Below are 21,992 nucleotides of genomic sequence, written 5' to 3'. Positions count from 1 at the left end.
TATAAATCCTTCTCCCTGCCCCAAACATGCACAATCTGTAGCTTAGCATTAACTTGCACAGTGACTTCAGTCTTGGAGGTGGGAGGTGATAAGGGGGCTGAAGAAAACCTAGGGAATAATAGCATTTCAATACAATACTGTTAAACACGAGAAAATTGGTTTTTGGTAAGATGAACAAAGCAGTTATTTCCAGATGTTTAAAAAGTAAAATCTCCAGGATATACTGGAGTTTTGACCAAGTTTCTTCAAAAGGAAGACACCAAAAGAAAAAAGGAAAGAAATAACACTAGAGATTAGCAGTGTAATTTGAGAGAATTAACATATTGAGTAATATCAACTCCTTAGAAGATGACTGTTTAAAGCTAGATGGTTTTCTAATTGATCAAAGCAAGGACTGAAGATGAGTTATGTGTATTGAATGTATGCGTGCATCTATGTCTAGACCTCTGTGTACTCAGTTATGCTATCAGCTGGGTTATTAAGAGAAGATACTGAGAACTGACTTTTTAAAGCATGTGTAAGTCTTTTCTACTCTTTGATTTTAAGAAAAATGTGTTACTCATATTCTCTAACAAATAGTGACTAGCTAGCTACAAAATCAAGAATTTGGGGCAGGAATAATCTTCTATGAAGACTTAGGATTTAATATTCACAAGTAGTCAGTGAAGGAGCAGCTACTCCACCCTGCCTTTTTTTTATATTAATAAGGAAAAAAGATGATATAATCATATTAATTTAAGGTCATTGGGTATTCAGATTTGCTGAAGGAAGGTAGTTTGAATCACCTCATTCCAAGCAGTGAGAGGAAGGAAAAAAGCTACAAAAATAGCAAATAGGCAGATAATCTTAGCTCCAAATTACAGTGCACATATGGGATATCATGAACTTTTTGGCATAAAAGAGGTATAGGGTATTAAAATACAAAATTACAAGGCTAAATGTCCATTTAATTCTTCTTGATATCTCAATGTCACATGTTTGTTTTAGGTACTTCTTAAACTAAAAATAAGACCACACACACCACCCGCCCCACACATACAATGTCCCATCTAAAATCTTCCGTTGCTTTAATAGTCTTACAGTTGTGTTCACGTCTCAGCAACGCCAAAGCAAGATAATTCCTGGAAGGAGAAATCACGTATAGTCACTACCTTAACAAATTTTTGCATTAGGTTTAGGCTGTGGGAGTTTATTGTCTTCCCGTGATTTCTCTCACCTGGATTTCAGCACACGCATTTTGTGCATTTTATTTTCACTCACAGTACATTTGGGGAGTTTGCTCGAATATTTGGAGCTGATTCCCCACAGATACATTCTTTGAACATTTTCTGCAGAAAGTATTTGATTGTTCATATTGTATGTTACCGTTTTTTGATCTTACTACTCTGGCCTGTACAGGCATTCAGCTGAACCCATGAAAGGAGTACAGACAGCTGACTGGATGAGGAAGACATTGGGGGAAAAAACTCCCATTGTTTAGATTTCTGTCAGAGGATATAAGAATGCTTAATTTCTTTTATCTCTAGGGCTTTCATTATCATTTAAATTTCATTTTACATTAATTGATCAGGGATTAGTAAAGCCATTATGCAGAAATTAGAATAAGACAAGCCAGATGGAATGAATAATTCATGAAGTCCAATTACGTTTTATTTCTGGTGTACTTTCAAACTTGCCTCTGACTTCTCTGCTATTTTGATGTGACAATATTCACAGGAAATCAAGAGTGCCATTTTAATTTATTGTGTCCCTCCGAAGGGGAAGCATTTGTAGGCAGTAGGGGTGTGCTAGTGCATTTTCCCCAAAAAACACCGATTTCAGGGCTCTTAGAAATACTGAGTAATCTAGAAAACGTGGTCCGCCTCCTACGAAGGTTCAGGGGCATTGCATTGAGCCCCGCCAGTCCACCCGATTTGGGTGAACTGACCCTGGAGAGAGAGACCAGAGACTCAGAACCGCGAGATTTTTCACCTCCCATAAGAGCTACAAATCCGTTTAAAGTATGTATCCCCATCCCCGCCGCAGAGGAGCCATTAAAGTATAAATTTGGCCTCGAGTTGGATTGGAGGCGGAGTTGCAGCTACAGAAAACGACCGCGAGGTGGCAGGCGTTGCCTTCAATGCCAAGGGTTCTGGGTCTCCGGGACCGCCGGGGCTTCCAGATCCTTCCCCGCGGGTCTGATCCCGGCAGGCAGAGCACGCCTGGGTTCGGGCCCTGAGCGACTCGCAGAGCATAGCCCGGCGAGATCTCCGGGCTCCTGGGCAGCCCCGGCCACCTGTCTGGAATGTCTCGCACGACTGTGTCTGAAACCGCCTTCCCCCGCCCGTCCCAGCCCCCAGCCCCTAGCCCCTTAAGAGTCCCTCCCCGCCTCCCCCGCCCCCCTCCCCCACCGTATTTACTTATGCCAGTGGACAGTTCTAGTAACATTAAAGCTGCGGTCCACCTTCTCGAGGACTTTCATCTCGGGAAGTTTTATGACACTTTGTGAATGTGCAAAGTTTTTAATTAGGCTCGCTAGACAGCCCGAGGCAGCCGCAGCGCCACAAAGTCTTCACGGTCTCTCTGCTTTACAGCACAACAAGCCGCTCTACTCCTTTGAAGACAATGCAGACTATGTGTACGATGTCATGTGGTCCCCCGTGCATCCCGCGCTCTTTGCCTGCGTGGACGGGATGGGGCGCTTGGACCTCTGGAACCTCAACAATGACACCGAGGTGAGCGGCAGCGCAGGCGCCGGGCCGGGCGGGCTGGGAGGGGGGGAGCCGTCGGCCTCTCTCCGTCTCCCCCTCTCTCTGAAATGGCCTTTTTTGGACAGACCCTCCAATTGCAGCTGGGCTGCCGACCCCCCATTCTCCGCTGCTGTGCAGGGTATTGGCAGATGCGTTGGCCCCAAATCATTTAATCTCACTTCATCCCCAAACCGTGGCGGAATCTTGGACAATTGACGACCCTTCTCTGCAAAGAGCAAAACCATACGTGTTCACGCCTTTTACTGCGGGAAAGGACACTCGGGCATATTTCAGGGTGTTGAAATAACTCCATTGGCAAACACTTGGAAAAGTAAGCTTTTGGTGGACTTTGACTCGAGATTGGGCTTTTAAAAAGGGCTATTTGCCAGTGTTTGCTACTTGCACAATTTCTGTTTTAAATCCATAAAAGATGATTCTCTTGACCGTTTATGTTTAGATCTAGTCTCCATTTGAAATTTACAAGGTGAATAATCCTTGACTAAGATACCGAACTCACAGACAGACTTTTATAAGTTTCAAACTGAACATGTATGTTAAACTCAGTATTTTTTAAAGGAGATTTTAACATGTCACATTTAGAGTCCTTCACAAGTGAAAAATGTTTTCAAAAAGCAATTAACACTAGGAAATAGTCTTTTAAAAATTTTTGCTATATAAATGTTTTAAAAATTATGCCACGTATATTTTTCCTTTTTTACACTTTCTCAGAATTATTGAGGTGCTAATTCAGGTAGCAGAGTTTTTGGTTGGGTTTTTTAAACGTGAATATTAAATGTCCTTCAGTTTAATACAATAAAATGGTCTCGTCGTCGTCTCCTGGTCTGTGATTCAGGGCAGCTCTCCATCAATAAGAATGGACAGGTAAGAAGAACAAGTGCTGAAAACTACATGTCAAGTGGAGAACGAGAGAGAGGTCTTTTGAAGTGTTCTGAGCAGGAAACAGCTCAGCCTTTTTAATTAGGAAGCCTACAGCTGGAGGATATGAAGAGGAACAGGCTCCCCTAGTATTTTTTCTGGGAGGGGGCAGGGAAATATCCTTCAGGTGTTATTATTGAGTCATTGTATCTTGCAAGATTATATACATCTAAAACCACTGCCAAATAGTTGTCTTTTAAAAAAACTTTCCATTTACGTCTATTTTTTCCTTTTGGCTACCAGAAGTGTATGACAAGGACACGAGTTACGTAATGAAGCATCTTTGGAAATAAAGGGCATCAATACGTGCAGTGCCCATCATTTCAGATGTTGAAATGTTTATAACATTACTGCTTTTATAGAAAGGTGTTATTACTCTACGATGTGATGGTTTCCCAAAGTCTTTCATCACCGTTGATTAAAATCATATTGTTTCTGTCTGCTGGAATAAACTCAATTCACTCTAAACAACCAAAAACACATTTTCCAGATTGATTTAGGAGACCCAGTCAGAAATCAGATTTAGTAGAAGTGAGTTCAGGTGATACTCAACTATGATGTAATGGAGTGTTCTACCAACTCCATAGTAATTCCTCTGTAACTCTTCTCGTTTAGTTTTCTGTTTTAATCGGCTTTTTAGGTAAAACAAAATTAATATCTCAACATTGCCAAACGTGTTTTCCCTTCCCTCCCTCGCTCTAGGTATCAAGAGACAACCACATAAGTGTTTTATTGTTAACCATTTTTAAAAATGGTTACTTGGCATGCAGATCGTTTAGTTTTGCGGTGATCGTAGTTCTGCTTTCACAATAATAGTAGATACGTTGAGCCTGATTCAAATCCAGTAATGAACTGAACACTTTTTAAAACACTCATTTTTGCCTTCTATCAAGTTGAATAAGATTTTTCAAATATTTGTCCAATTAGGAATTAGATTTGTTTAAAAAAAAAACCCTGAAGTCTCAGTGTTTCTTTGTCCTTGTGCAAAATACTGTGCTTTTAAACCAAGTTATTCCGACTGCTCCTATGCAAGGATAGTTCATATTCACCTACTTCAGTGTCACCTCTACACGATGTAGTAAATTATGTATATACATCCTGTCTTTGCAATTAAAATGATTGAGTCTCTAAAAAAAATATGAAAATATATCCGAAACTGAGATACAAGAGTAAGAAAGCCAGAGACAATATATGGATTATTTTCATTGTAGATTCATCAACTTCTGAAAGCTCATTACTGGTCAAACTAATAAAATATATTTTTGTCATTTTCTTCATGCATTTGATAATTCTTTTAGCACATGTTATAGACTGTGATAGCCTTTTTTTTTAACCACTTATAATATCTATGAAGATATTTTTAAATGGTTAAAATATTAATTGTTCCAGTTTGCTACTTTACTTAATTCCAAATAAATAAAATTCTTTAAAATGTTTTAGGCATAATTTAAAATGTATCAAAAAAATCACTTTCTTTTGAGTATTATATTAAGATTAAATACTTTTTATTCAATTTTTGAGATTGTTCACAGATAAAATCTGTTATTAACTAGCGTTAGAGAAAGTAGGATCCTGTATGATCTCTCTAAATTATGGAGTTAAAAGTTAACTCTGAAACTCTATAGCTGAATCGCAGATTTCTTTGCTGAGTAGCACACTAATAATAAAGTGCATTGACAGAATTATGGCCCAAACTAAATTCACATTGTTTTGGCCTTTAAAAAGTTTGGTTAAAAATTCAGTCTCCAGCACTGCACAGCAGGTCCCTTTACTGTAGAAATTGTGTATTAAAAAAAAAAAAATGAGCTGGGGACTTTTGACATTTTTGCTGTCAATTGACATACAGTGATTTAAGCAGGTAAAAGAATTTTTATTGATTTCAAGATTAAGTTTAAACATAGATTCTTACATATGATGGAGTTTTTATTGCTATTTTAAAGATAGGTATTGGGTCAATAATATCATATAAACAGATGGTTTCAATTCCCTGAATAGCAGAATGCCAGGGGAGCTAAGGCACAGTACATGTGGTGTTTCCATCCTAATAGGACATGTTTATTAGACACAGGTCTTAAAACAGTGGCATAAGATGATGTTGGTGGCCCTCTTTTCACTATATATTTTTTTCCTTTTTTATTTTAACATTTACCTTTTTTCATTTTTAATGGGCTATTGTCATTTCCTATTCAACTTTCTTGTAGAAGGCTTGGAGATCTGATCTATCAGTTATAAACTTCCAACCTTCAAGATGAGTGTTTACACAGCTGATGATGAAAAGAGGGGCAGACCCACTGAAATTCTTTTTCCAAATATTAAGGTTCTTGTAACAAATACTGCAGGTTCCATTTCAGCACCTCTGGTTCACTTTAATAATGATTAATATTGTCATTATCAACATTGTCAGATTTCAGGTGTTTATTAAAGGAGATGTAAGGCCTTTTCTACAAGTAAGTGCTACATTCTATCAGGATATCACCCTGAGGACATTTTCAGAGCTATGGAGAACTTCCTACACCTTGGTATTGCTAGGAGGAAGAAAAAAGGTGGGGGGGGGGGGGGCGGGGTGAGAAAAGAAAAAAGAAAGGAGAACTCGCAGTTTTGAAGTTTCTCACCTGCTTGCTTTTTCTTCTTCTGAGCATCCCCTCCCTGATGAGGTTTTGAGGGATCAATACATTTTTTTCCCCTGAAGACCCTTAATATGACTTTTTTTCCACCATGTACCCCATTCCGCCTTTTAGAGTATCCTTAATCTTGGTAAATCCTGAAATCTCCCCCTCCATTGATCCATAAATCATGACCTGATCAAGAAGTATCACATTTAGCTGCTGTGTTTGTATGTTGTTTGTGCACCCTGCATAATCGGAAGAAATATTTATGTCACTCACTGCCCATTGACTGTGGAAAAAGACTCTCCCTCTTTTCCTTTTTTTGTGAAAGTGTCTCTTCTCTCTACTCTTTAATTCAGTGGAGCATATGATTTAAGAACAATGAATCCTTTTCACCCCTGCACAAGGTATATATAGTACTTAATGCACATGCAGGCAGTGGTGACTCATCCAGTTAAACGTATCGTTGTGAATTCGTATATTTAAGTTCATATTCAGAGATTCTTTGTCGTAACCCCTCTGGCAGGTTCCAACAGCAAGTGTGGCCATTGAGGGGGCATCCGCCCTAAACCGTGTTCGTTGGGCTCAAGGTGGCAAAGAAGTTGCCGTTGGGGACTCAGAAGGCCGTATTTGGATCTATGACGTCGGAGAGGTACATGTTATTTGGTTTGGGTGTTTGATTTTGTTTTTGTTGTTCAGTTTTTTTGGTTTTGTTTTTGCTTGTGTATCTGGTTTGAAGACCTAGTGAAATTATTGACAGCACCCTGTGGGCCCTGAGAGCCCTCTCGAGTGCGTTTGCAAATTTCCATTGACTTCGGTGGGAGTTTAGTGAGACTTCCTCAGGGCCTAATTTGGTCTTCCGCGTCCACGCGCAGGGCCGTGCGTCAGTTAGCGATCGGGCTTTCAGAGCGCTGTAGAATTCCCAGCCATCCTGTGATGGAGCATGGCGCTTCCCCCCCGCTTCATGAAAATGAAAAGTTTGCCAAATTCATCATGCGAACATTGAATTTGGAATTTGTTGTTTACTTTGAAAAGTCAAGCTTTAGTTGGTGTGTTCAATTAAAAGGTATATACTATTACTCTTTAATTAAAAGTAGCCAATTAAAAAAGCTGAGGGGAATCAGAACTTCGTATCGTTTTCATGGTATTCAAAGTTATTATATGCAGTGTGTACTTCTCTGGTTTACCCTGTTATATGACATGTAAAGTCATTCTGAATATCATGGTACATATCAAAAGAAAAAACTACATCTTTTCTTTCATATAAATCTCCTTGAATATTCATACTATACTTAATGTTACATTATCAGTCCATTTTACAGAAGCATATCTGTTTGTTTTTACTCTATGGGAAAGTATTGACAAGAACCTTCATTTTGGTTAAAGAGTTTTTTTCTTAAAGACAAAGAAAATATTGAACTTTCAAGCAAAACAAGAGTGTTGTGTAAACTGTTTTCGTGTAGTATGAATCTAACATTTGCATTCCGGGGGAAAATATACTGCATTTGTGTATATAATGTCCTAGACCTTGGGAGTGCTCTTTGAGTGCCTGGTGGATAGGCATAGCTGATCACACTGCGAAGGGTTCTTTATGGTTTCATCAATGAGCTTTCTATAATTTTGGCAATCCTAGATGGTTTGCTCTACAATGGAACTTTTGATGATGCTATATGGTAGAGTTCGTTGTGTTGAAACAAGCTGGATGGTGTTTGTGTGTGTGTGTATGTATGTGTTTTAATTCGGCCAGAGACAGAAACTAAATGACTTCAGAGATGGGAGTCTTCTGTTTGGGGATGTACAACTCTAAGGAGAACAGCTAGAAGAATCTCTTGTTTTCACTGCAAGCCGTCTATTTCATTAGACACCCCCCCCCCGTCCCCCCCGTCCCCCCCCCCCCTCTCAACTACTCCTGATGTCGTAAGCTGAGTCATTCTAACAGTAACAAAGACTCTGTTAATATTCATCCCCAGTGGTGAAGATGCAAATGGTCCAGTGACTACTGACGTAGTTTGGAGTCTTTGAGAAAGAGAATACCCTCTGAATTAAAAATATTGCCAATATTTTTAAAGCAATATTTTCTTCAATGAATATTTAAAATCAGTGCATCTTTTTCATGGTCTTCATCATCATAAAACCAAGCAACAAAAACACTTATTCTACATTGGTTCATTTATTTAAAAATTTAAAAAGTAGCAAAGAAGGAGAATATAAAGAAACAAAAGGTCTCTCTCCTCCTTTCCTTTGTTTAGAACAAGTACAATTGTAGGAGAGAAAATAGGTATGTGGAGACATGCTCAGAGACGAAATGGTAGAAAATAGATGAAATTTAAAAACTCTTTTCTCCACTTCCCTTGCTTATACATAACGTCCCTTAATTGTCTTAAGATTATATGCAACATTAATTGTTTTATCCAAGAGGGCTGAAAAGCAGAATAGTCTAACAATCTGGTTTATTTAAAGTAAGGCATTTTGAAAAACCTGTATGCTGACCACAAATAATCTGTGGTCATATATTCATATATATGTAATATACATTCACACACACCACCTCTAGGCAATAAGAAAATACAACATAACATATATACAGAATTTTCTGCAATAAGGTGATTTTATAGCCATTGGACAACATTACTTGAATATGACTCATATTGGGGGAGTATGTATGATTTTGTAGAAGTTGCTTTGGCTGATATATGGCTGCTAAAACTTCTTCCTAGGTGGTTGTCATCATTTCTAAGTTGTAAAGTGTTGTCATACTCATATTTCTCCTATCGTACCAGCAGATCAGGCTGGTTTTCATTTTAGTATTATTGCCCTTACTTTTCTAAGGGACATTACAGACTATGGAAATGTCTGCAACTCTAGGCCAGTCTCACCTATTGTCTGGAGTCTAGACAGGCTATAGAAAAAAATCTCTGTGACATATAATAGGCCCCCAAATTTGTAGGGTTGTTTATCCCTACAAATTCACTACCAGGGGGAAAAAAAAAACGGGGGGGGGTATACTCTTTTATTGAGAGTAGGTAATATTATAATCTTCGAGCCCTTTTCTGAACGACCGAAAATCAGGATAAGCTTATACGTTTGAACAGTTCTTTCTGTATTGTTTGATCCTAAAAAGTAACCCATAGCTCAGAAAAACTCAGACTTTACAAGATAATTTTGTTGTAAGTATAGTTTTTCTCTTAAATTTGTAAATACCTTACAAAAATATTTATATGTAGTTTGGGGGAGAAATAAAGGGGTCCTTTTCTGTTTCTCTTTGCTTGCCTCTATAGCCTGTTCTAAGTCTCTGAAGACCAACTCTGTGGAGGTTCCACGTTCCTAAAAGGAAAGACAACTCCTCCAGCTGAGTTTAGCTGATGCCCACTTCGGAGAGGTGGTAGCTCATAGGCAAATGCTGCCATTACTGTAATTACTATTGTCTCGTTCACTGAACCTAGACCTGACAGAGCACAGCTGTCCTTAGAAGGGCACCCCCTAAACAGCGCTTCCCCAGCCTTCCTAATCACCTACACTGCAGAAAGCCAGGTGGAGCGCCTTCACGGCAACCTGGCCCATTTAGAATTTGAGGTCAAATCCAACGCTGGTGCACGACTGACGAGAGGGAAGGGGTTTAAGCAGGAAGTGATTTTAAAAGGAAAAAAATACAGAGAAAGAAAAAATATGTCACTGAGGATCAGATTGCCAGGAGACAGTGCTACCATTATCTGTATCCAAAACTAGTCCTCCAGGCCCCATTAAAACAGAGCCCATCACCAGGGTCACGCTGGCCTTCGGATAGAAAACCTTGCTTTGTGGAACCCTCTAGGAAGAAGATGGAACACTTTTCGATAAGCCTTACAATACAATCTGTATAAGGAAGTAAATGGTAGTTTTTAGAGGACACTTTGTTGCTCCATTTTCCTCGGGACCTCAGTACATAGAACTGGTGTCTGTCTACCGGAGGACATCTCACATTCATTCTCCTATGGTTTACTTGACTGAGACCTCTGTTAGGCTGAGGAGAAGGGAGGAGGGGGCAGCAGGCTATCTTTCGTAAGGTCCTGTTTCAGAGCGAGGCTGGCTTCATGGTTGTCCCACCTGTGCCGTCTTGCAGGGCCCCGTGCAGAGGAGCCCTGAGCTTGGTTTCATGCTCTGTTGTCATTGTCTTCCAACTGTTAAGACATTTTTCAACAAGGTGCTCCATGTTTCCATTTTGCACTGGGCCCCTCAAATTCTGTATTCCCTCCTGTCCACAAGAGTATTGCTTTCAATACCACTCACAATGCAGATCAGAAATTAAAAATTTTGGCCTTGACCTAGACAATTAGGAAGAAGGAGAAATCTTTATAGAGATATGGTTAAATGTAGTGCATGCCGTCTGATATTATTACTACCTATTCCTTAAGACTATTCAAAAATGTTGGATGAGAATAGCAATGACATTATATTCTAAATATCATATTTGGATATTTGGTGGATATTCTAATTTACCTCCCCACAACCCTCTTTTGATCACATCATAATTTTAACTGAAAGTATAATAGAGTTTTGGGAAAGATCTCTATGATGCCTACTTTAGGTGGAGTCGAGAGGGGCAGCCTTTCTCTGTCCACCTCGGTGTCAAGAACCTCCTGATAGAGGTTCTGTGACTCCTGTGACTGCCAATGGAGAGAGCTCCATTCAAGTCCAGGTAGATGTGCCTTCCTGTGAGACCTCACACTCAGCCAGAAGGGCGCTGCAGAAGGGGACTCTGGTGTCACAGTGGTTAACAGTCGTCTGCCTCATCTCCTGTCCCAGCCGAGGCTGCAGCTGCTGCAGGGAGTCCCAGCACAGTGCGCCCATGATCATGCCCTCCTCTCTTATGTACAGTTGTCCTCCATGACTTTTAAGATGATGGCAGAGAGCAGTGGCTCGAATCCATATTTACTGATGCAATTTATTATGAACTTCTGAAGGGGTAAACAGAGGATTGTGTATGAGCTCACTGAAATCACCAGATTGAGTCTGTCCATCCTTTTTTTTTTTTTCTTTCTGGTACATTTAAATAGCAAAGGCATGAGTAATATCTCAAGGTCTACGACTAAGGGGGTAAAATATAAAACAAGTGTTTTCAGGTAGGCCACATGATGCTTTGTTTATATAGCATACATTTTTGGTTGTTTGATTTGAGCATTGTATCTGGAAAATATACTGTACACGTTTATTTTCACAGATAGGGGTCTATTTTCTTTGCAGAGCAGGTGCTTAACTCCCATTAGCGTAAATGGAAGTTATGTGAATTCAGTGAAAGACAGAGAAGACCCCTTTTATTATTTGGCTCTAATTTTAATTCTATTCATGCATCTTAAAAGTTACTTAAATAGACAGTGGTTGCATGCACCATTTAAATTTTCTAAGATCTACACTTGAAAATGAGCCTAGCTCTTGAATACGTTTCCAGGATTTTGCTCCCCAAACTGTGGGATGCAATCTGTTTGTTTTGGAGCTGTATGATCCCATTAAATTAATTGAAAGATGGGTAAGATAACAAGTCAGAAAGTAACTACAAATACAACCTGAAAATGTTGAGTGCATTCTTCTTCAGAATACGCTCACAGAGACCTGTTCATCATGGTTGGATTTTTAAAAATGATGTGTGAACACACATATTCTTAAGAATTAAAAATAAAAATTACTCCCTGCTGTGGCTCTTTACCGAATAGCGAGCTTTTTCTATGTATATACGTACGGAGCTGGTTTTACCAGCACATGGGCCAGTGAGTATAGAATTATTCACGTGTCCTGATGATTGATCGTCAGCCTAGCTACCTGTCTTTCTTGCAGATGTGTTTTATAGCAAGCCCGTTGCCATTTTTAATGCTTCACTGCTGTCACACAGATGCAGCTGTCATAGATATCCCCTAACAACTATGTTTGCTGCTTATCTGAATTAGTTACAATGCTGTTTGCAGCACCAGTTGTGAAAGAAGCAGTTTATCTTCCACCTCCTATTATTTCTTTTTCCATTAACCTCTTCTAGAGAAGACTGTTTTCAGTTGCGATGAATACTCATAATTATGTTTCAAATCCCTGATTGTTTTTACAGTAGTCAAATGGTAAAATTCCAAAATCATTTCAGCCTAAAGTAGAATCTGAAAAATAAAATGGCAACTTAAAAACTAATTTGGGAGATGAATAAATCTTACCGTCCCAGCTTTATTTGCTTGGTATCCCATTCACTAATTACCTAAGGAAATGTGTATTAATCTCTAAAGTTTAACCCTGAGCTTTGGCAACATTTCATATAGCTTGTTTCATATGACTCTTTGGGGCCAAAAGAACGGCAGTCATTTTATTACAAATTTTAATAAATACAATAAATTTGACATTTGTCAATGTGTTAAAAAGGCCTTGAAAATTTTTTAGAAAGGAAAAAGGCAGGAGAATACGAGAGATCAAATGCAGCTGCTAAAACCGTAAGCATGAATTTAAATGTTCATTTTTTTAAAAAGATTTATTTATTATTTATTTACTTTTGGCTGCATCAGATCTTAGTTGCTAAATGTTCATTTGAATATATTTTAAAGCTGAAATTAAAAATTCGAATGAAAAGTTTACTTGGATTCCCAATAGGAAAAATGACCTGTGCAATATACTTTAGAATGATGGTCAAGGTATGATAATGTAAGAGGACTATTAAAATGTGCCTCAAACCATTGTCATAGCCAGCTAGAATAAGAATAAAAGCAAAGAGATTCCATGAGCCATTTTCCTTGCAGCTTAAATAGCAGTTCTGCGTAGGAGCACCTGATAAACTGGAAGTACTGGGAGTCAAAAAAGGGTTTGAGCAAAACACAAAATAAATAACAATACACGTACGGTTTTTAAGTCGATTACACGGAGGCAATAATTGTTTGTTTTGTGGAACGATTTCATGTTTTCCAGTAGGACAGTGCCTACATCAGTTTTCCACAGGAATTTGTGCTCTAAATAATCCCCCTCCGTGGGGAAGGGGGGAATGCAGAACACAAAATAAGTTAAAGTGAAATTTGGGGGTTGATTCAAATAAGAGTTCCTTAATGAAAAAGAACTGCACTCGAAATCAGTCGATTTAATTATTGTGCTCTATGAAAGCCATTATCCCCTGTTGATGACGAGCCTGATAGCACAGCTAAGCTCTGGGAGCCTCCAGAAGAGAAGGGCAGAGCTAGGCTCAGCTTACCAGAGTCCAGTTATAATCACCCAAAACACTTGTGTTTCTCATTAAATGAGTGTGGCCGTAAGTTGCTAGACTCTTGAAGGTCTTTTAAGTAGTAGCTTATTCTTCAGTAGATAAACAATATTTTCATCTTTTGCTGATACTAAACACTTCTTTTGGTTTTCCCCTCCATTGCAAAGACTTTGGCATAAACTATTCTGTGATGCCAAAATCCAGATAAAAACTGGAAATCCAGATACTTAGTTCTGCCAGTAATATCTAGATATTTGATGACATAGAAGCAAAACATTTGGGATTTTTTCAACTGGACTTTTCAGTTTTTAACCTGAATTTTTATTATCATAGCCACAAACCTGTGCAGTTAAGTCAAAAGCACAAAGGCATATATCTGCATGGGCAGATTTGGGGTGCTAATAAATATAATTATATAAAATAAGCTACTTTGAAATAATATATTCATTTCCATGTCATAATAAATTATATTTGAAATAAAATAATCTGATTAAAATGGACAATTATAATTTTAGTATTAACTTGATTTCTTCTAGGAAAAGTGTTGTAAAAAGAAAAGTGCTATTCCAATTAATGTTATAATTATCTTATAGTGAATGCAGTCACAGTGGCTTTTGATAATTACATATGTAAAAGACCATGATTAAACTAATTATTATACAAATAGTGTGCTTATTCAGGTAGCAGTAGTGTATAAAAATGGATTTAAATATATTTTCAAGCTACTTTTTTCTGAATTGATAATACTTAATGACTTTTATCTATTATGGAGTAGTTGATTAAGTGAAAACACTAATATCTAATTTTATAAAAACCAAATTAATGTGTGCAGAGTAATCTGCAATATTCAGTGAAATTAACATATTCCCATTTTGGTGATAAATGGTCTTTGAATATAAACCTTCTGAAACAAGTATCAGTTTGTATAATTAATCATCTTTTATGATTCTTCTGTGGTTTCAAACTGTCGTCTTCAATAGCAGTTTGGATTTTGAAGCAGTCATTAATTATAGTGTTAATATTTTTTTATGTCTAACAAACTTGTGTTTAGTTTTAGAATTTCAAACCTGCTAAACTTTATCTTGAAAAATTACTGCTTAGAACGGTAGCCTCAAATCACAGCTTAGACCAGCCCGGGCATGAAGCTGCTTCAATCATATGTGAGTCTAGATTAACACTGGCCTGTATAGAAATGAAGTTATTTGTTTCTTTTGCGAGTATGTGTGTTTACTATTGGTATATCTAAAATAGAATATGAAATCAAATATCTGCCTATACATGTTGACATATAAATATTTATATGCCATACAGGCTGGACTTGCAAAGGGAGGAAGTGAATGAATCATTCTGTTCTACTCTCAAGGAAGGTCTGCATGAATTTTTGAGAATGTCAGCTATCAGAACATCTTTCCCATTTTAAAACATGAATTATTTATCAACCATTTAGGGAATGTCAGAGCTTAACATTGTAGAAGAAAGTTTGCACTCTTACTTTTTAGGCTGGCCGATAAAGCTGATCGTGGTCCATTCCCCGAGATCTTTGTCCTCCACATGTAGACAGGATCTTCTATTTTTGTCTGCCTTGGCATTAAAGACCCTTAGGAAAAAACTGAACATCTTCTAGTATCCTAAGAACTAGGCACCCTTTGACTTAGGGGAAAAAATCAGTCTGGCAGCCCTCCTTTGGCTTATCACATTCCTCAGTAGAGTTTTTCTGATTTTAGAGTGCCACATCCACAGAAACATAGGTACTTGCCAGTTGTCTATTTGAACAGGATAACCTGGCCTAGCACAGTGCCTGGCACATAACAGGCACTCAGTAAATAATTCGGTGAATGGATGTTTCACATGTGAAAGTTGAAGGTTAAGGAAAAGCTTAATGGTGTGAAGCGTTCAGAGGGCAGCCTCCACATTGGCTATAGATGAATGGACAGGAAAAATCCTTTGACTATATTTGCATGGTAAAAGATACATAGAAAATATATTTAGAAAAGAGTGCTTGTCCTTCCTCTCCAGTCTCTGTCCCAGTCACTCTCCCCTCCTTTGCTTTTACCGTTTTTTTGTGTGTGGCTCCGGATGTGCAGGCTCAGCGGCCATGGCTCATGGGTGCAGCCGCTCCGCGGCATGTGGGATCCTCCTGGACCGGGGCACGAACCCACGTCCCCTGAATCGGCAGGCGGACTCTCAACCACTGCGCCACCAGGGAAGCCCCTCCGTTGCTTTTAAAAGTGAGCAGTTGGTCACTAGAGGTAACAGAAGAGGAACAGTTTATTCAGATAGTCGTCAAACCACTGGAAAAATGCTTCTTTTTCATTTTGCTTTTTTTGGACACTATAGATATGGTAAATCATGAACTACATTATAAAAATACCTCTTTTATGCCCAAACATTCAGTAGGAGGGAATAACATTTCTTTTATTACCTTGGTAAATGTTTTTAAGATGTTTAGCAATAAGCCTTCTTTTTGTCAAAACTGCTTAGATGCAGTGGTTGCTAGAAATTTACTAGAAAACCTATAGTTAATATCAGAAAGAGAAAGGATATATGTTTAGTCAGCTGGTATGAGAGATCAGTTTGAGTAGCATATGCTTTTTCATTTCCCTGTCAGTTTCTTGATCTTTTGTGTTATGGACAAAGAATGGTAGTGCAGTTTAAAAAGTTTATTTTCCATTGTTGCCCACCAGCCAAAGTTTTTAGCAATTTTTTCCATCTTTTGGACAGAGAAATAGATTGTTCTAAATAATAGAAAAATAATGCTGAAGACATTTCTAAAGAAAAGAGAGTGACAAGATTTTGATACAGATGTGAACAAGGTCATCTTTAAGCCATAGTGAATTAACTCTTTTTCAGCTGTGTGGGTTTTTCCCCCCTCAGGTAAAAACTTCAGAATTTTGTCACACTTCCCATGATGCTAAATTTTAACATGAAGAATAGTTCTAAATGTTCACTTTTTAAGAATAATGTTTAAAATTATTTCCTTCCGTGTTTGCTGGCTTATTGAAATTGATATAGACTCGTATTTGTTACTGTTTACTTTTGACTTTCATGTCCTAACTTAATTTTTTTCCCTTAATTGGGTGGTAATGGATTTTTTAAAAGTATTGTTCTAACAAACATGCTATAAAAGTCAAGCACTCATTTAAAGATACTAGGAAGAGAACTTTAGCAGAAAGATCTCAAGCTTCATGGGTGGATAGAGGGTTCCCTTAGATGGGATTTTCAGAAAAAAGAAATTCTTTCTTAACCAAAAAATAATCAGATATCATCAGACTACCATAGCTTAGCATGATGCTAAATTTCACAGAAATTTTGACCTACTGACTGGTAACAGCAGATGCTACAGAATGGAGACTAATGTAACTTCTACTTTCTGGACTTCTCTAAATACTAAGTTACCACACAGTATATCTTTTCGTGGTGGAGCACTGTAGTATACTTATGCGCTCTGTATACTGCATTCTGGCTTGGAATTTTGGTTCGTGGTTTCATCCATTGTTACCAGTGATGCTAGACGCTCCCAAGAGTTAAATACAGTGGAGCTTGGTCTCGTTCTGTTCTGGCAGCTGTTTCATTGCTTATGACCTCCCGCTTTGCTTCCCTCTGTGTGTGTGGCAAAGGGAAGTGTCCTAAAAAATATAGGCTTCCTCTGAACACAAATGTGTGTTTGTACACCGGTAAGTTCGCAATCTCCTGAATTGGGGTGCCATTAACAGTTGTACTTTTTAAAAAGCTTTTAGAGCTTAGAAGGGTTTAGCAGTTGTTCTGTGGAAACCCATGTTCACGTCCACGGTTTCTTTAAATGCATTAGCAACAAGAACAACAATATCAGCGTGCATTAAAGTGAAAAGGTAATTCGTAAGATATCGTTTGAAAGAAAACTTTCATTTTTAGGTTAGTACAGGAGCTGAATTGTGTATCTCTTTGGAATCCATGGTTAACGTAATTGTCTCAGACTTTTTTTTTTAATGACTCCATTTAATTGAAAGATGACAAAGATGCTGCCGAACCACACATCCTGGAATATTCATCCTGAAACCTGGAGTCCTACTCATTTTAATTTGCTTGGTTTCTCAGATACGTTAAGCGTGGCACACTGAAATTACAGAATGCCTTTCTGTCTTAATTATCCAAGATATTTTTAAAAAGTAACCTGCTTTTATACGAGGCAGTGCCTGAGACGGATACTTTTAACATAAAAAATAGAGCGTTGGGCTGGTAGGAGTGAGTTACTGCAGATAATGCAGCTATTTAAAATCAGCTGCTAGGTACTATAAACCCTTTACAATTACTAACAAATGAGGGAGGCCTGACTGAGGACTGCTTAGAATGGTTAGCCATGTGCTTATAAAAAGGGACACATGCATGATATTTGTGTGCTTAACCCTGGTTATAAAAAGTCATTTGATTTTTATAACAGCATGTTCAGTGGTTACAAGGCCTTACAACTTGAGCTAAAAATGCAGACTCCCACCATAGAAAGTGCCATGAAAAGGAAATAGCTTGGGCTTCCCTGGGGGCGCAGTGGTTAAGAATCCACCTGCCAGTGCAGAGGACACGGGTCCGAGCCCTGGTCCGGGAAGATCCCACATGCCGCGGAGCAACTAAGTCTGTGCACCACAACTACTGAGCCTGAGCTCTAGAGCTCACGAGCCACAACTGCTGAGCCCACGTGCCACAATTACTGAAGCCCATGCACCTACAGCCCATGCCCCACAACAAGAGAATGCATTGCAATGAGAAGCCTGTGCACCACGACACAGTGTAGCCCGTGCTGGCTGCAACTAGAGAAAGCCCATGCACAGCAATGAAGACCCAATGCAGCTGAAAATAAGTAAATAAGTAAATTTATAAAAAAAAATTAAAAAAAATAGCTTGACAAAGCTATATTGGTCATATTTGAAAAATGAAAAAGATGCATGTGTATGTGTGTATTTACAAGGAATAATTATACTTGGAATTTGATTTTTAAATGAACAAAACGTCCTCTGACAGGATTTTTCTTGTGATCTGAAAGAACCCTTTCCCCATACCCAGTTCGTGAAACTCAGTCATACATTTAATAATAGCTATCTAGGAAATGATTTGTATGGGTTTTTAAGAAAGCAAATATGATCAAATCTAAGGTGTACTTCTAAAAAATGCAGTGCTCTCTGTAGGTGAAAAGAAGAAAATGGAAGAAAGAAAATAGGTACGGAAGCGAAAAAAGGAAAAAAATTGGAGGAGAGGGAATTAACATTAAGAAGGAAAAATATAGGGTGAACAACATCATTTATCTGGGGTTTATAATGTGCCAAACACTGAGCTTAAGCTTTTTATATTTGGGGGGGAGATCTTGTTTAATATTCACAATGGTCCTAGGAGTTAGTGGAAAAATTCCTTTTTCTCACAAATGAAGTGAAGATGTTAAAACATACGTTTCCTAAGGACACCCAGGAAATTATTGGCAGAGCTGTGAAAGAAACCATATCATCTAGGTGCTGTCTGAGGTGGAAAAAAGTCAACCCTGGCTCCATTCTCAAAATCTAGTTACCGTGCAATCTGTGCCTCCCTTTAGGTACACAAGAAGCCCAGGAAGCCCAGGCAGGACACCCAGTGGTTAGCCTAATTAGTTATTTGGGGATGGGGTAGGGCAGGATCTAGGGGCATCCTCCATTCCATTCAGGCGGGAGGAGGCTGGGGGGCAGACCCGTGACACAGCCTCAGAACTAGGGGGATGAAGGGGGAGGATGAAAACGATCAATTTTCATGAATTTTTCCACAACTTTTGCACTTTTGCTTTTTATTTCTGACCTTTACATCTTCCAGGAATCTTAGAAGATTAAAAATATTTAGACTCTTTTAACAGGTGACTCAAAACACAATACCTGCCTGCCATGGTATGCTGGCATTTCCTAAAGGGGTGAGGCTCCTGATTGCCCACACTGACATGCGGTAAGTTACATGGTCTTGAGCAAATCATTCAGCTCCCTGGCCTTCTGTTTCCTGTCTGTCAGAGAGAGGTCTGCTTCTTAATGTCCTCACATAGCAAAATTAGAATTAATTCTTAAAGCAAAACCACAAAGATGATATCGAATTGATACGTATGCCACTCACATATGTGATTTTTAGGAACATGTTCAATCTGAGTAACTGTTCATAGAACAAGAATGCATGACTGTTCTGTGTTGAACTCATAGTACTTTCTTCACTTAGATTACCTTTCTCATCCTCTCCACATCTCTCTTGATAAATGGGTCAGACACCATCATCCCCATTTTACAATTGAGGCAATGAGAGGTTAAGTGCCTGACCCTGGCCAGTAACCAAGATGAAAGCAGGACTTAAGTTTCCTGTCCAAATCTAAGGCTCATTTTACCTCCTCCTTAGGGCCAAATTACTGCTTCAGAAACTACCTTTGGCCTTAGTTCCCTTGGCTGTAAATGTATGGTCATATCATATCTGTAAGAGGCACCTACTCTTAGAGCTAAGATTTTGTTATCTCAGGAATCGGCTCCCTGAGTGCTTCTGGCACAAAAATGCTTTATACATTTAGCAAAAAGTTAGAAAACAATCATCCAGTTGCGAAGGGGGGTGGTAAACTGGCGAGTGGTGAACCCTGGGTGAAGCAGTAGAAGAATCTGAGTCACCTCTGACCTAGGATGTGGACGTTGGTGGATGAATCTGAAGGCCCAAAATGTTTCCAGATCCACTTTGACTCAGGACAATACTGGTCAATTTTTTCGGGCCCTTTTTTATGGTAGTCCCTTGATATAACTATGGGCTGTTTGCTTCACAGTGCTTCTCAAATATGTTTTTTAAATTAACTGAAATTGTTCATCACCATTAGACACTTGTGAATATTCTTCCTATCAGAAATTTACACTGTTTGAAAATTATTCTAAACTTATTTTCAGGGGGAAAAAATCCATAGTGATGGTCTAGATTTAGCCTTAATGCCTTGACAGAAACCTGAAGAGATGCTGAAGCCATGTCATTAACATGCCATTTGCGTCCCTGCTACTCGCTTGACACACAACACATACCAGGAAATGTTGCAGTTATCACTGTAAGAAAGTGAATTTTAGGTTACTCTACTCACTTTCTGAGTATCAGTAAAGTTTAAAAAAAAAAAAAAAAACCTACGCCAGTATTCACACATTTTGACCTAAGAAAACACTATAATTAATATTTATAGTCATCATATGCCAAAATGATTCATCACTGTATCTTTAGTCCTACCATAGTGCCTGCCATATAGCTGGTACTAAGTCCATGATGACTAAATCAGTATTGAATAGATACATATATGCTAGTTAGAAGGGCATGACAGCAGTCTTTCTCTTAATCAAAGAAACGAGCAGAGTTTTTTATCCTACTTAATGATTAAGGTAAAATTGGATTAAAAGTCTCCTAGAGAAAGTTTCAGATGCACTTATGCTCATGAACTTCTTTTCTAGACATTTCTAATAGGAGAGAACCAGGTGAGAAGAGTCAGGAACTGCCAAGGGTAAGAAGGACACAGTTCTGTCCAAACAGATAGCTGTTTACAGCCAAAGATGTAAAATGAAAAGAGTGGTGGTCTTGTGTGTTAGGATACCTGTTTGGTCTTACCTGCAAGTAATTCAGATGCCAAAAATTATTACTTTGGGTGTGGAAACAGCCTGTGAATACACATTCAAGCTAAGATTATACTTAAAGTGCTTCCTGATGGTGATATTTAACTCTAAAAATGGGGCAGTGTGCACCTCACCTTCTAACATTATGATGATCTTGGATTGTTTTTATAGTCAGCTAGATGAAAAAGTGTGATGGGGTGAGGTAGATAAATTTAAGTTTCTAGAAGCAATTGTGTTCTCAGCCTGTTCTAATCAAGAATCTTGTGTGTGTGAACCAAAACAAGCTAACTTTTCTGTGAAGTTTATGGTATTCTAGAGAGGAAAATGCTTGGCAGAGCAATTTAAAAAAGAAAAAACAAACTTCTAATATTTCCCCAACCTAAATGAAACTTTCACAGATCAAAAAGACAAGATATGTTAGAATACTGTGAAACATTTTGTGAGGGTGAATCTGTATTTTTAAGGACAAATATAGTACTATTATTTCCATCACCATGGAAAAGGTCAAATGTATTGCAGTAGTTCCACAGTAGGGTATATTTTTATCAGAAACTTTTAAATTTGATAAAATCCATTCTTAGATTAACATAGAGAAATCTGTTGCATTTCTTTACACTAACAATGAAATATCAGAAGGAGAAAGTAAAAATCCCATTTAAAATAGCATCAAAAATATAAAATACCTACCAGGAATTCCCTGGTAGTCCAGTGGTTAGGACTCTGTGCTTTCACTGCTGAGGGCCTGGGTTCCATCCCTGGTCAGGGAACTAAGATCCCGCAAGCTGTGGGGTGCAGCCAAAAAAAAAAGTATATATATTTATTTATTTTATATATATATATAAATATATTTATATAACATAAATATATATATAAAATACCTAGGGATAGACTTAACCAAGGAGGTGAAACACGTATATGCTGAAACCTATAA

General features: G+C 38.3%; 1 protein-coding gene across 15 annotated transcripts in view; it reads left to right on the top strand.

Moving 5' to 3' along the window:
* DYNC1I1 (dynein cytoplasmic 1 intermediate chain 1) overlaps positions 1-21,992 on the top strand; it is a 506,528-nt gene that overhangs the window by 479,059 nt on the left and 5,477 nt on the right. For all 15 annotated transcript variants that reach the window (XM_082846457.1, XM_082846458.1, XM_082846450.1 and 12 more), the window contains 2 exons: positions 2,574-2,714; positions 6,798-6,923. In XM_082846457.1, the coding sequence (XP_082702583.1) occupies positions 2,574-2,714; positions 6,798-6,923 (267 nt within the window). The remainder of the gene's footprint in view (positions 1-2,573; positions 2,715-6,797; positions 6,924-21,992) is intronic.

Source organism: Leucopleurus acutus (assembly GCF_964270905.1).
Source record: "Leucopleurus acutus genome assembly, chromosome: 9".
In the NCBI taxonomy this organism is placed as follows: domain Eukaryota; kingdom Metazoa; phylum Chordata; class Mammalia; order Artiodactyla; family Delphinidae; genus Leucopleurus; species Leucopleurus acutus.
The sequence above is the reverse complement of the archived record's forward strand: the minus strand, read 5'-3'. Positions and strand labels throughout refer to the sequence as shown.